At 39.1% G+C, this 17,089-nt stretch overlaps 1 protein-coding gene across 1 annotated transcript in view; it reads right to left on the bottom strand.

Annotated features, from left to right (window-relative positions):
- Positions 1-17,089, bottom strand: part of npr2 (natriuretic peptide receptor 2) — an 87,067-nt gene that overhangs the window by 26,871 nt on the left and 43,107 nt on the right. Inside the window, exons 9-14 of the mRNA XM_005470440.4 lie at positions 16,994-17,068; positions 16,016-16,093; positions 12,415-12,519; positions 7,659-7,730; positions 6,757-6,916; positions 6,507-6,662 (exon numbers count right to left, since the gene is read on the bottom strand). Coding sequence (XP_005470497.1) covers positions 6,507-6,662; positions 6,757-6,916; positions 7,659-7,730; positions 12,415-12,519; positions 16,016-16,093; positions 16,994-17,068 — 646 coding nt within the window. The remainder of the gene's footprint in view (positions 1-6,506; positions 6,663-6,756; positions 6,917-7,658; positions 7,731-12,414; positions 12,520-16,015; positions 16,094-16,993; positions 17,069-17,089) is intronic.

The following is a 17,089-nucleotide window of genomic DNA, read 5'->3' as shown; positions in this document are numbered from 1 at the left end:
TCATTTTCATTTTCATTCATTTGCATGCATTTTCAACTGCATTTTGTATTTACTCGGGTTATCTTTGTCTAATTATTTTTATTTTATCTTAAACATTTAAATGTGAGAAACATACAAAAATACTGGTGGCTCCCAGTGCTACCCCTCAGCCTCCTGGTAGACACACCAATAGTCTCAATTTCAAAATCTTACGTTGCCTTGTTGTCAAGTTATCACATTCACAAGTTTTCAGAAAATGTAGTTACTTGAGGTCGAAGTCACTGAGATTGACACTCATCCAAGTAGATACACCAATGGTGTCAGTTTAAAGCTCCTATGTCACCTTATTCTTGACTTATCGCATACATATGCCTTCACGTCGCCCACCCAGCGGGGTGGCAACATTACCCAAAAAACTAAGAAATCAGGAAGGAGGCAAACACTTTTTCATAGCACTGTACACCATCTCAACAAGGAGCATAAAGTGCAGCCTTTGTCAGTGCGCCCCAGGGTGGCTGTGGCTACAATGTAGCTTGCCATCACCAGTGTGTGAATGTGTGTGTGAATGGGTGGATGACTGGATGTGTAAAGCGCTTTGGGGTCCTTAGGGACTAGTAAAGCACTATACAAATACAGGCCATTTACCATTTTTTGGGGAGCAAGTGAAATTTAATAGGCGTTTCTCGAGGTCTTATTATAATATCAGCAGAAAAATCCCCAAAAGTCCAAATTTGGTAATCGGTATTAAATGTTATTATAAGCTGTAAGATCTAAGTCATCGTCAATAATGAGAAGTAGACTCTTTTCTGAGAAACGTGGGTTGTCATCATCTGTTCTCAGAGACATAACTGGTGTGTTGGATGTTGTTATCTTTGGGCAGACCCAGGATATTTCTTCCTCTTTCCAGTTTCTCTGCAGTATTTCTCAAATTTATCTTACTTCCTAAGCTTGTGAAAGTCTATAGGTCATCTCAGAAATGTGTTATTAAAGCTTAAAACAACAACTGATGTGATGTCACTTTAAGGACATCAGTTAGTAATGGTAGGATATACTCAAATGATTAAATGATTGAGAAGGAATTCATGACATAAAAAAACCCAACATTACTTCATTTCACTGCTGCTCACCCAGGAGGGTTCTCTCATGTTCTTTTAATAAAATAATTTGTCACACTGCCAGTCTGGTAACTCTGGACTGTATGGACCCCAACACTGTGCTCTTTATTTATTAATTTCATTAATAAATAAAGCAGCTAGATCTTTGGAAACAATGCTGGGCGCAGTGCAAAGAAACATCATTTATTAAAACAGTGGACTGGCCAAAAAAGAATTTATTACTTTGTAAAAGCTAAACTAAACTGCCTCGCTAGCTTCACACCATAAAAACACCCTGACTGATGACTTCGTGTTCAAAGGAGTATTTTTCATATTCTTGGTAATATTTTGTCCGCCACATGTAAACTCTACTTAAAGCTCAATGCATTGTATATTGATAACAGTTTTCTACAGTTTTAACTGAACTTGATGCTACTCTCATAATGTTTCAGATTTATCCGGAGCGGAAAATGAGGAGGACTCATTTTTTCTCCTTTCCAGTTCTAAAATTTTAATTCTTGGATCCTACTAGAGTAGCTTCACATCATTCAAACTTTATGTTTACATTGGGTCTTAATGCATGCCCTAAGTCTGCTGTCTGAAACCAGCAGTTTTAGCTGCTTTCCCTTTAAGCCATCCTTTTTCTCTGATTGGCTGCCCCTCACAAACATCAGGTTTGAACACCTTTGCTGAGGATGGCTTCACTACTCACAATATCCTCTCCCTATGACATGATACAGAGCCATAAGTAGGAAAAAGAGTGTTAGAAAGCGAGTGCTTGGAGCAGGTTAAAGTCTTTTAGCTCACAGGGATATGAAAAAGTTCTGAAAACAGGAGTTGGCGAATCCAATTCAAGATCATCTTCTTGCGCACCTCTGGATCGTTTTCAGCACAGCTGCTATTTTCAGATTTCTCATTGGCCGTCCTGTTGTTTTCCCTAAAGCCTTTATTATACTTTCCACATCAGCGAGTCTACTTGGGTCCACTTGGGTTCAAGTGTGGACAGACTCGTCTGCAGAGAATTTATGCATGTGCCTAAGGTGACAGACTCCATGTGGACTTAATTAAAACAGGAATGATTACTCAGCTGCCGGGTCTACAACTGTTCATGTCTGCAACACGAGTGTAATCAAGCCTGCTGCTGGATCTCCTCCAGTGTGTCCGAAGTGCGATCCTTTAACTCAATTTTTATTTTCAAGAAGTGGACGGAGTCGTAGGGAAGCAAACCTCATCTCATTGTGCTACGGCACACACAAACACAGTTTATATTGTTCCTGCTAAAATGTCTCCACCAGAAGTTCCCTGTTCAAACCAGGTCATGGCAGATGGCTGTCCCTCCCTGAGCCTGGTTCTGCTGGAGGTTTCTTCCTGTTGGAGTTTTTCCTTTCCACTGTCGCCAAGTGCTTACTCATAGGAGGTCATCTGATTGTTGAGTTTTCTCTGTATTATTGTAGGGTCTTTACCTTACGACAAAAAGTATCTCGAGGCAGCTGTTGTATAAATAAAATTGAACTGAATTGAATCGAAGATTCTCGACATAAAATTCAGGTTAATTCGAAGCATAAAGTTGATGTGAGTGGTCAGAAGGTCACTTCCAGAAAGCGATCTAAAAATATCAGTCATGTTGGAGGCAATCTGAAAATGCCCAAGAGCACAACCTCGAATTTAAATCAGGTAAGGCTTTAAAAACTTTGTTCATGTTTAATATGAGCATTCACCATTGTAGCAAATGGAAAATATTCCCATTAAGACAGGATGCTATACTCAGTGAGCTAAAACAGAGTACATTTTTATTAATATTTTTAGTACACCGCTTCTTTTATTGTGTTATCCTTATGCTAATGTGCTATTTCTGTTGTATAGCATTAATTTATTCAGCAGTGCTGATTGACTCTTTATAGTTGCTGATATTTTTTCCCTCTTTTATCCATTATTCATGTCATTATAAAAGTCTGTAAGAGACATCCTTCCCCAAACGATTCTTCCACATCCGCTCTTTTGTGTTAGTATTATCATCACGAAAGAGCCATAAGAGTAATTTGAAGACTCCACTGTTATTTTAAAACCACAAAATCACAATTTCACAACTGGCTCCAACAGATCTGAACACTAGAGAGCAGGTGCTGGCTTTCACTGCTCACAGCCTGTTACAGATGAGCGTGAGCCACTTGTACGATCAGTGTAGAGCGTGACTGTGAATAAAAGGTTAATGAAAGCCATCGCACAGAGGAGGCACTCCAGGAGGGTTTCATGCATCCACTTTGGATGCGCAGAAGTTGATCTGGAGTTGCTCTAGATGTTGTTCCTGATGTCACTAAAGCAGAAGCAGCAGAGGTGCAGGCAAAAGAGGGAAACCAGGGAAACTGGTCAAACCGCAATAGGCAGTATGTGTGCAGGAAGAGCCAACGGGTCAGCTGTGAGTAGTTCACTTCAAACCATAATAATGAAGATTTAAGATCAGTCTGAAATGGTGTCATCTAAATATATAATTTTCTGCCTGTCTTGGAGCTCAACCTGCCAATCAAGCACACAAATATATAATTTTCACACAAGCATATGAAAGTTTTCACACGGTCAGTAGTCTGGGTTTTTCCTTTTTTTTTTTTTTTACTTTGCTGCTGCTAAAAAGTAGGGTCACCTTTTTTCTAAAAAACCTGTCCTGAGGTAACACTTGTACATGTGTTTTCCTTCATCCTGATTGGAGTATAGCATTAAGTCATGTGACACAAGTTTAGGATTTTATTGAGACCTATGGAGGAAACAGGTTTCCTGCAAAGTTTACAGAGACATACTTAGAGAGGAGACATCTTCATCACTCATCAAATCTATCAGATATTTATGTGACATGAAGGCTGTGTCCACAATGGAAGCGAGTCACTCGTCATGCATCGCTTTGAAGCTGACGGCCTTTCGCTTAAGGACAATCCAGGCTCTGGTTGCCTAGGCAACCCTCTAATGTATTTACTACCAGGCCGGATGTCAATCATGGGCATTCATGACTCTTACCGGTCATTCAGTCATGCCCACTTCACGTCGACAGCAATTATTTTCCTTGTAGTCGCTCAAAATCATCAAATATTATTTCACCTTCTTTGGCCTCATGTCTCTGCGATTCACTTCCAGTGTGTACGCAGCTTAATGTTTGGGAAAACAGTGGTTGGAGACCACAGCATGACCAAAAAGCAAAGCAACTGTCGTGTGCCAAAATGGCCATAATATGGCAATAAGATGGAGTCTGTAACTGAAAGGGGTGAAGGTGGCAAATTATATGTAGTCTGTTTGTGATAATACGGCAATTAACTCAGATAAATCAGAAAACAAATCACAGCTTGTTTAAAATCTATTGTATTATATAACTCCTTTCATTCAAACTCCAGCCAGAACCTCACAGATTTAAAACAAAAATACATGAATTCTTCTTCTGTAGAAGAATTCCACGGGAAGCAGAGTTTTCAGCTGCTCTGCTCCCAGGCTGTGGAACTCTCTACCCCCGGACATAAGAGACATTGGTTCTCTCCCCCAGTTTAAATCCCAACTCAAAACCCATCTGTTCAAATCTGCATATTCATTGTGAACCCATTGTTTGTTTATTTTATCTTGTGCTTCTTTTGTTTTTATTGTTTTTCATTTTGTCATTTTTCTATAATGTGTTTTATTCTATTGTTAAGTGTCCTTGGGTGTCTTGAAAGGTGCTTTTAAATAATATTTATTACTATTATTATTGTTGTTATCATTATAAAGTTGCTGCAGGGTTACAACTGAACTGCAAAATTACATAGATACTTGGCAACCTTGCATTTATGTAAACAGAACACAACCAGTTGAGTTGAGTTGAGTCCCTTACTGCAAAGAGTCACCTCGCAGACGAGTTGCACTCATTCAGATTGATTGCAACATGTTGAGAGCAATGCAGTCAGTCCAACCAAAATAAAATTGTTTAGCCTCACCTCAAAACAGGTAACCTGTGCAATCACCTTCCAATCACAAGTGGTCTCCCTTGCACGCTCAGACTGTCTGGGGGCTCAGTGCCTTGTCCAAGGATACTTGGGAAATTGTTTCCCACCAACCTTCCAATTGGTGGAGGACCAAAGAGATAGCCATCCTATTTTTTTTTTTTGCTTTGGTGTGACTGAACAATTATAATGACAGCTGCTCCTAAAGAGCCAATCAACAGTCAAAACAGGGGACGAATAAGCAAATCACAACCATTTAATGGGTGTGATGGGAGACAATTGTACCATTTCACAAAGCCTTGTTTTCTGTAAAATTAATGTTGTCTTGTTTTCAAGTGCACATTAATGAAGCTGTGATAGAAGTAACAGGAAGACGTGTTTCCACCCTTATGTTGAGAAAGTCACCAAATTTTGTAAACTGATTTAAGTGGTGATTTTACACATGCAGTTCAAAATTACTGAAGTAACCCACTGGTCCATCGGTGATAGTGAAAAGTTGCATGGAATTATATTTTAAGCATCATAGGCTTTGGCTGTTTTGTTATTTTCCACTTCTATCTTTATCACTGTGATGTTTTACATCGTGGCTAAGAAATCTAAAAAGTGATTCAGAGACATTCTGAATACAGCAGACATGCAGACCACTGACAAACAGGGATGTTTCAGGGATCTTTGGACACTGTTTGCGGCCCAGTTAACCAAATCCTCTCTCTCTGGTCTCTGTGTTGATGATGGCAGCTTTCAGAAGCAGGTGCTTCTAAACCAGCCAAGTCTGGCACAAAGATCTGTTAGAACCGTGACGCTAAAACACCTTTTGGCTGAAAAAACACCGACAATCATAATTAATGATATTACAGCACAATATCTGCGCTGCGATAATTAATATTGAACAGATGGGCTTTTGGATGTAGCGCTGTTTTTCTTCATACATTTAACTGTTTATTATGTTTTATTTGTTTATACTTGTGGCTCTGGCTCTGGTTATCTGTTAGTGGTGCTACCCTGTAAGAGTTGGGCATATTATTTTAATAATGACACAATAATAATAAAATAAACTCTGAAAATCATGTCGTTGCATATTGTTGACTTAAGGGAGACGTATCACAGCTAAAGCTGCTTCGAGACATAACACACATGACCGCTTGCCTTCAGTTTCCATTTCTGCACGATCTCTGGATCGCATCTTCATTTAGAGTTGACTATTTTTTTCATATCTTGGACTGATTTAACATCACATTGTGTTTTTTTTCTGCCTTGACATCTGGTCAGCACATGTTCTTTGTGTACATGGCTGCACGAAAGGGTGCTCTGACCTTTCAAAGACATTGCAAATGTATTTTAATTTTATTTTTTTAATCTTTCTCAAAGAAAATGAGCTGAATTAAACTACAAGAACAAATGTTTTAGTTTAGTGGACATTTGTTGCTGCAGGGGTCAGCTGACCTGTTTAAGACCCATTAAAAAAAACTGTTGTGTTTACCTTTGGGGCTGAGGTCCATGCCCTCCACATAGAAAGGTCCATTCCTCAGAGCTATTTCCTGCAGTATGATGCCAAAACTATACACATCACCCTTCTGAGTCCCCTGAGGAGGATGGTGGTCGTATATGAGCAGCTCAGGAGCCGTCCAGAGCTTCTCTAGATAAAAACAGAACAACCAAAACTTTTAGCAGAAAGCTGATGTTCTTCTTCTCAACTATGTGACTGGATAAGCATTGCTGCATTAACTTACTTGCATAGAGTGAGTGCGAATCGTCATTTTCACTGGACGTGCGGAAGCTGACCAAGCCGAAATCTGTTATTTTCAAAACGAATCGACTGTCCACCACGCAATTAGATGACTTCAGATTTCCATGGCAGCCAAAGTAGCTGTTGTGCAGATAGTTCATACCCTGGTGCAGAGAAGTGCAAGGACAAGCATTACCGGGTGTTTTCTGTCTGTTTCTGCTACTTTCCCCGTGTTTACAGTAAATCTTATGTTCAGACATGTGGAAATAATATGATCTGACAGACAAACGTATGCTGAAGAGAACATTTTTCAAGGACAGGCGCTTTCGTGGGGGTTATTTCTGTAAAATTACTGTTAAACAGAAAGGCACGGTGGGTACTGAAGTACTCGCGTTGAATATTTTGTGGAAACGGTGAGTCAATCATGCCTCAGAGCTTCACCAGCGCCTCTTCTCCTGCAAAACGATGCTATCTGCGTGGAGCAATTTAGCCGAAGGGCTTCGTCGTGCATGTCGTTCGGTATCGCCCTGACAAAAAGCCTCTTTGTTGGGACAGATTAAAAAGGAGTCCTCTAAATCATGTCCATGATTAGTTTTGATTAAGCTGGAAGGAAAACTTCTGCAGAGTTTCTCTCCTGCTTTACATTATAGGATGGAAACATTTACTCCAGTTTCGTGCACTGCACTGTGCCAAAAATACATTTTTGTGCACATTTCTCTCTCCCTCTCTCCGTCTAGACTCTGAAAAACTGCCCATGAGAAACCATGGTAACCCAGACATTTTCTGTGTGCATCTCCAAAGTGCACAAAGCCTCTTTTTTCAACACTAAGAAAAAGGGACAATCTTTCAAAAACATGTGTGACTTTTTAAATCAATGCCTGTTCACCCGGTCTGACAGCGACGTACCTTCACGATGTCATTGATCAGAGAGTAGCGGAACATCCAGTCCAGGTTGATGCTCTCATTCTCTAAAATGTCCTTAAATAAAGAAAGAATAAAAAGCAAGAACAACTCAAAGACCTTTACAGACATAAGAAATGCCTTATATATAATCTTCTGTCTGTCTTGAGGTGAGAACCTACCAATCAAACATGCAAATCTATAATTTTCACACAAAAGTACAAAATGCTCCAGAAAGACTTTTTCTTTTTCTATCATTGCTGCTAAAGTATGTCTGGAAACACTCATGTGTTTGGTATGAGTTAAGAGTCATTTGTCGTTGTTGTTATTAATTAATCTGTGCCTAAATTAGATTACAGGTAAACCAAAGCTAGTCCAAGTTTGAGTTATGGTTCTAGACTTTTAGGTTTTTTTGAGCTTTTTAAACCTGGTTTTGATTTTATTATTGTTTTAGTGACTTTTATGATATTGCTGAGCTTTTAGCTTCTGTTTTAATTCACCGTATAGTATTCCCGTGTCTCTGTATCATGTTAAGTGTGAGTTTTCCTGCCTTAGTAGGTGTGTTCTGGTTGGTTAGTTGTCTGATTGTTTTCACCTGTGATTACATGCATCTGTGTCTTATCCCTAATCACGCCCCAGTGTATATATATAGTCCTGATTAACCCTTAATCTGTGTAAAGTGTTCCTGGGACCCTGCAGTTGCTTTTACAACTTTACGCTTCATCTTTAAAGCATAAAGTCAATAAAAGTTCCAATAAAACAGACCCTGAATGCACCAAAAGTACAATTCAAAAATAATTATATATTTATAAAATAAAAAATGGATATTTTTATTCATTCATTGCCGTGTTTGCTTTTTGATTAATCCATTTTATTTTCATTTTGAATTTCTCATGTTTATTTTTAACTGTACAGGGCATGTTTATTTCATGTTTTTTTTTCTTTTTTGAATAAAAAGACACATCAACATTTACGTGTCACCCTTTAGCTTTACTTTAAGAGTGTAAACTGTGAATTTTTTTTAAAAAAGTATTCATCCCTATTCTCATTTATGAGAGATGAATTTATTTATCTACTTTTCATTTGCATTTTACCCAAACCCATCTATCTGTGAATTATTTTTTATTTTTAATTATTTATCTACTTTAATCATCTTATTTTATTCATTATTTTTTTACTGTTTTGTATTTATCTGTATTAATTACCCTAATTTTCTACATATTGTCTACTTATTTGTCACATTTATTTATTGCTATATTTTTTATGTATTTATTATATGTAATGGTTCCATAGTACAGTGGTTCACACAATCACATGGTAAGCCAAAGGTCTTGGTTTCTTTGTCTCACCCCCAACCGGTTGCACCAGATGGCCACCCCTCCCCAAGCCTGGTTCTGTTGGAGGTTTCTTCCTCTTAAAAGGGAGTTTTTCCTTCCCACTGTCACCAAAAAACTTAATCATAGGGAGTTGTCTGATTGTTGGGGTTTTCTATGCTTTCTCTGTATCACTGCAGGGTCTTTACCTTACAACATAAAGTGCCTTGAGTTAACTGGGATTTGGCGTTATATTAATAAAACTGAATTCAACTGAACTGGTTCGATTCCAGACAAAGACTCAAATCCCTCTGGGGTTGGATCAGGAAGGGCATCCGGTGTGAAACGCTGCCAAAATTCAAAACATGTGGAGCTACTCTGTGTCAGCGCCTTGTGACAAAGTAGCAGCCGAAAGTAGCTTTTCATTATTTATCACATTTAGTTATTATTGCTATGACTTCATGGAACACTAATTTCTTTTTTCTTTGTTTTTTACTGATATTTACTGAAATCTGGTCATCCATAATCAGCAGCCAAGATGGTCTTAAAGTTTATTTAAAGACTAAATGCAGAAACAATTCCAGAGCTGACAGTTTGTCCTTCCCGGCCTCTGTTTCAACATCCAGCAGCATCACATCAGTCACACATATCTGCCTTTTACGCAGAAGACTTTCTTTAAAGTGTGACTGATAAAAGTCCATGGCTCCGTTTTTCGTCATTTCCCAGCCGTCCGTTTTAAGGAAGCTTCTGGCGTGCCAGCATCTCGGGCCAAGATCAAGTTTGTTTAAAGCATCATGTATTTCTTATTGGAACAAAAAAGACAAATCGCAAATATTGAACCTGGGACAAGGACAAAAGAATGTGTGGACTTTTAATGGTTAGCTTGGTAAGTATTGTAATCTTGCTGCAGACTAAATAAGGTGATTTAAGTTGGTCTTGCAGAGCTCAACAGACACAAACACTGCCAAGAATACAGCTTAATCTAACAGTACTTCACGGAAAAATCCATCAGCTGGCTTTTGTTAGATTTGTTGTTTGAGTCCTCATTGTCTGTCTGTCTGTTGTCATGTGAAAAAAACAAAAATAAAAAATCTCAGAAGGTTTTCATCTTCGTGGCGTTCAACTTTTAGAAAACACTTTTAGGCTTTGAAAGGTCCCAACCGTCTGTTCAGTTATTTTTATCATTGCTTGTTAAATTGTATGGGATGAATTGTTTAGTCTGTAAAACATCAGCTGACAGGACAGCTTTCAGTGCTCCTTGGCACATGATTATCCAGGTTGCTTGAACTCTACTGGAGGGATGAACACCACTATTCCAGAAGACATTTCCTTCTTTGGTGTCTTCGTGATAGTGGTGGAAAGCTCTGTGTAACACATGAGGGCCCGCTGGGTTTGCGTCTGCAAATGCAGATTGTCTATAAACTGCAGTCTAGACACACGAGCCACACACTAAATACAGCTTCTGTCTATCTGTCAGTGCAATCTGGCAACACACAACCTGATTCAAACGGTGTGTGCAATGGACCTCTGCACAGACACACCAGATATTTGCTGTCTCAGCTGTTGTTTGTCCATTTCACCTTCTGACCATTTTACTAAAGCTGTAAAAACACAAATGACACATCTTTTCAAGTGTAGGCTGTGAGTTAGGGCTATTATTATCACAAAAAGCAGAGTTATTACAGTTTTGTAATTAGCTTGTAATTACATTTTGACTTTTTGTTTTTAATTCAGTTTAGTTTCAATTAGTTTCAAGAGTGAGTTTCACGTTTCAGTTTAGTTTTTATTAGTTTTAGTATTAGGTTTAGTGTTTTTGAATTATTCTAGTATGGGTGGGATATGTCAGAGGCAAGATTTACGAAAAATCAGTACAGGTATTACAGTAAAAAGCGTTTTGAAAACAGTTGACTCACAGTGTTGTAGACATCCAAATTCACAATAACAATGTCTCATCAATTAAGTTGTAATAACATTTTTTACCAAACAAACAAATACAAAAAAATGATGATACTTTATTCATCATATTAATGATGATATTTTATTTACATTAGCTTTCAAAGTTCACAAAATTTCACTTGTTTTTTTTAAAAAAAAGACTATTTTTAGTTTAGTAAAGTAAAATATTTTTTTTTTCAAATCTAGATTTAGTTTTAGTTAACTATAGTAACCTTGAAAAGAAGCAGACACAGACGTGCCAAATGTTTAGTGCAGAAAAATTTAAAATGCTGACATGAAGGCTGAAATATACATTATGAAAATTATTTGTATAGCTACATTTGATGTTAATTATGCAAATCGAGTACACAAATAAAGTACACTGTCTTTTGATTCTAGGGATTTGCGTACTAGGACGTAAGAAAACCTTAAATGAACAACAATACAGAACTAAACTGCTTTCATAGGAATTAAGAGGATAAGATGCAGCCAGGTGCTTTTAATCAAATGTATGTGATAAACTGATCATCAGCATCTGTAAAAAAGCAGATGTTTTGGCAGCTTACTGGTCTGGAGCATTCAGGTGTGTGCTAACACACCAAGAGGAAAGACAGCATCAGCAGCTTTAGAGAAGCAGTTGCTGCTGCCCATCATTCTACGAAGGCTTATAAGGTGATTTCCAAACAATTTGAAGTCCATCATACTACAGTGAGAAAGATTATTCACAAGTGGAAAATATTCAAGACAGCTGCCAGTCTTCCCGGGAATGGACGTCCCAGCAAATTCAACCCAAGGACAGACTGTGCAGTGCTCAGAGAAACTGCAAGGAGTGAAATCTAGAGGCCTCAGTATGTTAAATGTTAACGTTCATGACAGTACAGTTAGAAAAAGACTAAATAAGCATGAGTTGTTTGGAAGGGTTTCCAGGAGAAAGCCCCTTTGCTCTAAAGAGAACATGGCACAGTTTAGGCTTGCAAAGCTGCATCCGAACAAACTCCAAGACTTCTTGAACAATGACCTTTGGACAGATAAGCGGTGATGATTTGGGCTTGTCTTGCAGCCATGAACTCTGAATAGTAAAGTAAACTGGGTCATAGAACAGGGCAATGACCCCAAGCACAGCAGCAAATCTACAACAGAATGGCTGAAAAAGTGAAAAAAATATAGGTCTTACAATGGCCCAATTAAAGTCCAGACCTCAACCTGATTGAAACAGGCCAAAAAGGTATTGTAAGAGAGCTTTGCATAAACAAATGCCTGCAAATCTCAATGAAGTGCAGATTACTTCAAGTTACTGGTGGTAGAGGTGGTTCCACAAGCTAATGAATCGTAAAGTCTACTGATTACTTTTTTATATACACTTGTCTTCAGTTTGGCTTAGTTTTTGTGAAATAAATAATAAAAGTGTAATATGCCATACGTTCTTCATTTGAGGTTGTATTTAAAATTTGAAGGTTAAAATAGCCTGTGATGACCCTCTTCAGCTTTAGAGGGGTTGATAAATCATTGGTTACCTGCAGGCTCCCTCGGGGACAGTACTCCGTTACGATGCAGACGTTAGGAGGGTCGATGCAGGCCCCGATGAAGCGAGTCAGATGGTTGAACTGAACGTCTCTCATCTGAAAATAACCACACACAAACACACAGCAACTGTGAGTGCAGCTCTTTCCAAACATCACATTCCCGAACCCCATGGAAACAGAGGACGAAGGAGGGAGGACTGACGGCTCGTTTATGTACAAAGTTTTGAGAATAACGCTGCCAGCAGTTCATCAAAATAATCTATTTGCAGTGGGCTAGCTGGCACCGTGTCTTTTCCTACGTGTTGAGACGCATTCCTGCTCGGGGCACCCAGGTGAAACATGTGCGTGTGCATAAATTGCCCTTGGAGGTTATGAATGAGCCAGTGTGCTCAGGGCGATGAAAAAACTAACATAAGGTTGAGGTGTTGAGAGGACGTACGAGCAGGAATATCACACTGGAACAGGCTGAATGTGTAAAACTGCTTTACATGGAAAATAATCACTCACTGGTTTTAACGACACAAAGCGTCTTCCAAAGCATGAATCACTCTGTATGTTCGAAAAAAGGAATGAAAACAGAAACCTTTGGTGGCGATTAAGCGGGAACGTTTCATTTTATGAGAATGTGCGAAGTGGAAATAAAAAAGGAAGAAGAAAATAGTAATTTTCTTTTCTAGAAACACAAACGGCTACGAGTGCTAACAAAGACAGCGTATCTTTCTGCAGCCGGTCCAAAACTTCGAAAATTCATCCTCGGTGAGTGACAGAAGCTCTCACATCAAAACCAGGGTGTTAGTTGCTCGTGTTTCACGGCTCGGGGGATGTTAGGCTACCCTTTGGCCTATATAATTTCCCCCGCTGCACACAAGCGAGGGGGGAGGAGAGAGCGCTGGAAGACAAGTGGTTAAGTTTCCACTGGCAGGCCTGTCTCTTCCCCCCATCTGGTCGGCTTTTTCACGAGCTGAGGTTTGACAGTCGATCAGGCCCCCGGGGCGTCTGAGAAGCTGCCAGCTCAGACAGAAGCCTCACTCCCCCGTGTGCCTGCCGACTGACCGAGGCCACAGAGGCGTCCAGGAAGCCTGAACTCTCCTCTCCTCTGAAGGACAGCAACAGAAAAAAGGCCAAAAAGCACCAAAAGAATCCGAGCTGGAGAAAAGAGAAAAAATGGCCACAAGTTTTCTCCACAACTTTTCATTACCACCGGTGCAATTTCCGAGTTACGGGTTTCCCTTTGCCACACAGTGTTTCCATCACCAAACCACATAAATTGCAAGATTTTCTGTTTTCCCCCCTTCACCCAGCTTCCTTATCGCTCACTCGTAAACATCACCCAGCCGAGGAGACCTTTTCCATCAGCAGCTGCACTCAAATACATGTTTAAAGGATCTGAACTCTTTGCCGTAACATCCTGCAGTGGGTCTTTGTAAACACTAACACAAACCTATCTTTCACGAGATAAGCTACAGAGCCAGAGAAAAATACCCCAAACTAATATGCTGAAATCGTTCCACTTTAAAAAAAAAACTCCTTTCATAAAGCAGGTGGAGTTTATGAAGGTCTTTCATCTAAACAGTTGCTTCATTTTGGTGAGCAAATAAATTACCTGTTGAATACAACTAGCTGAGATGAAGGGTTTTTTTTTCTGTCCTCCAAGGTCTCACTCAGTGTAAAGCTCTCTTCAAACAGATGCCACTGGAAGCACTCAGAGATGCATTTTACCTCAAAATACAATTTTGTTTTCCCCTTTTAAAGAAAGAAGAAAAACTCAAGAGTGACGAGAATCTGTTTCACCCGCAGACCGTGTATAAAAGATCGAGGTAGAGTCTGAAAAGTGAAGGCAATGCATTTCGTCTAGTGGTCAGCCAGCAGGGGGCGACTTCTCTGGTTTCAAAAGAAGTCCAGTTGTACAGAAGTCAATAGGAAAAGACCCTACCTTTCATTTGATCTATGACCTTCGTAAACACCTTCCTTATGAGCTTTTGGGGTCAATATGAATATATATGAATATAATAAAGTTCATTTTTATAATTTACAGTTGATGTTAGAGTGAAACAGAAGGATAAAGTGGGATGTGCTTTAGGTCAGGCCTACCCCATCAATACCCAATCCAGTGCATTCCTTTCCTTTACTTAGCAACTCTAAGCTCGCTCACTCCCTTGCTGTTTAGTTCAGCTTGAACCAAGAAAGCTAAAAGACAGCGATGAAGAAATCAAAAGGAAGTAAATTTCATTTCTTTTAATTTGCACCTGAATTTTATACATCACAACGTCAGAGAAAAATCTGAACTTACTCAGAAGGTGGCTCATTACACCGAACTCAATTAGTTCAATAGTTCAATTAGTTCAATTCAATTCCATTTTATTCAATCACGTCTCCATGTTTGTTGACCTTTTTGTCTATGTTGAATTTGTGTGTCTTAGTCCAGTTTTCAGTGATTGTTACGTCCTGTTTTTTGTATTTACTTTAGTCCCTCGTCTCATGTGCATTATGTTCAGTTTTGCCTCCAATGTCTCAATAGTTAGACCCAGTCTGTCCAGTCTGCCCTTATCTCCTCCTGTGTGTACATTGTCTGCATATCCCTCATGGTGTGTGAGCTTCCATCAGTCTGTTGTCTGCAGTCAGTTTGTCCACGTCCTGCTTTGTTATTGTTTTTATTTTTGTTTTCTTTGCCAGCTGTGATTGTGAGTTTAATTCCATCTGCCAAATCCTGCATCCGGGTCCACTCTCTGGCAGCAACACGCCCATCTTATCATTTACTGTTTTACTTATAAATACCAAGTTAGAAAATTTGAATCTTTGAATGTATTAAAGTATTTTATTTTATTTTCAGAAAGTTATGAAAGCAAAAACCTTAAAAGTACAGCAATGATTCTCAGTTTCTTCCTCGGAGTGATAAAGCGCGCTCATTTATAAGCCTTTTATGAAGAATGGCATTCACTAGATTGAGTGCCAAAGAATATTGATCCTTCCACATAAAAGAAGGCAAATGAAACATCCCTCTAGATTCTGATGTTACTTACATGTAAAACTGAGTCAGATGGGTTGTACTAATAATAATATAACATATTTTTAGATTTTTTTTTTTTTCATATTTTATATTCACTGAACACAGAAAACAAATAAAATGAGATGGAAAAAAAAGAACCAGGCCAGGAAATATAAAATTGTGCGAGTCAATTAAAAGTCACCTTTTTAGAAAGAAAACAGAGCTGCAGCGATACAGATTGTGAACAGTAACAATCCTGTCGCACTTGTACAACACAGGCTTAGTAGGTCAGAAGTGTTGCCCCAAGCCAATCCAGTTACTGCCATGCTTACTTATGAGTGATTAATAGGATTTTAAACTTTATTCATTAAGGAATTAGAAACCCATGAAAGCATCCCCCTTTCTCTTTGCAGTTTATTAATTATTGCCTTTGCTGTCTGTGCTCAATAATTAGAGAACGGACACACAGATGGCTTCTCCATTTTTGTCTCTTTTTTTTTTATATAAAAATAACAATTGAGAGTCACATGCTGCACTTTCTGTAATTCCCTTTGACACACAATAATAAAACATCTCCTGCAAAGGAATACGTTTTGGGACACTTACATGCTTGAGCTCCATTAAAACTTGTCTTGTCAGCTCTATCCTCTTCTTGTTGACGTGCTTGATGGCCACCAGGTTCCCCTGTGTGCAACACAAGATGAGCGGTGAAGCCAGATTTACACACAAGCTTTCATCATATGAAGAAAAAAAAATCTGAATCTCTGCACAAACAAAACACATGAAATTAAAGGGAATCAGTATTAAGCACAGAGAGAGAGAACAGCAGTGTAGCCTACAGGTACGTGTGGGGTCGATTGCAGCTGTGCTGCAGAGGAAGACTTGCGTCTGTTGTTTCCAATGTGATGACCAGCACATGAAGGAAACGGAGTGAATTCCTCAGAGCCACAGATGTGACAGACTGGAGAAAAATGCTGCTGTAGCAACTACGAAGCAAGGCCGGCAGTTTGTGTGGGAGTTTTAACTTTTATTCAAATGAAATGCACAGTTAAGAGCTGAAAAATGCTGAATAGAAAGGTTCTCTTTGTCCAGCAATTATTGGCTGTTTCTGGTGTCAGATTTTATCACCTTTGATCTGTACTGACTTTCAAGAGGCATATCAATAACCCTGATTATAAACAAGATGTTCGATCTGTATCCTGACATCAGCATTTATATAAAAACCCTGCATCATTCACCCAAAAAAGAGCACAGCCCGCCATCTCGTTATTCAGCAGCCTCTTTTTGTCACATTTCCTCACACCTCTTCAATCTGAAACGGACAAATTAACAGCAGCAACAAGTTGATGTCCAGACTGCAGGCGGGAGTGTAGAAACAAAGACACACACACACACAAAAAGGCAGAGAGAGAGAGAGAAAGAAAATTGACGCATTCTGCAGCTCACATTAAAACCAACTACCTAAATTCGCCCACACTCTCGCTTTCTCTCTCCTCTCTTCAGTTTTTCTCTGCGAGTGTGCACATGTGTGGGCGGGAAAGGAGTGCGCAGGAGTTGAAAATGTCAGAACTCACTAAGCCTTACCTTAAAATAGCCCGTTTTTGCAAATAGCTGATATTTTCCATGGGCAGTTATCAAGGAGCCGTAGCTGGAGCCTCTCTGAGAAGGTGGAAAGGGATA

Source organism: Oreochromis niloticus, linkage group LG7, assembly GCF_001858045.2.
Source record: "Oreochromis niloticus isolate F11D_XX linkage group LG7, O_niloticus_UMD_NMBU, whole genome shotgun sequence".
Taxonomy (NCBI): Eukaryota; Metazoa; Chordata; class Actinopteri; order Cichliformes; family Cichlidae; genus Oreochromis; species Oreochromis niloticus.
The sequence above is the reverse complement of the archived record's forward strand: the minus strand, read 5'-3'. Positions and strand labels throughout refer to the sequence as shown.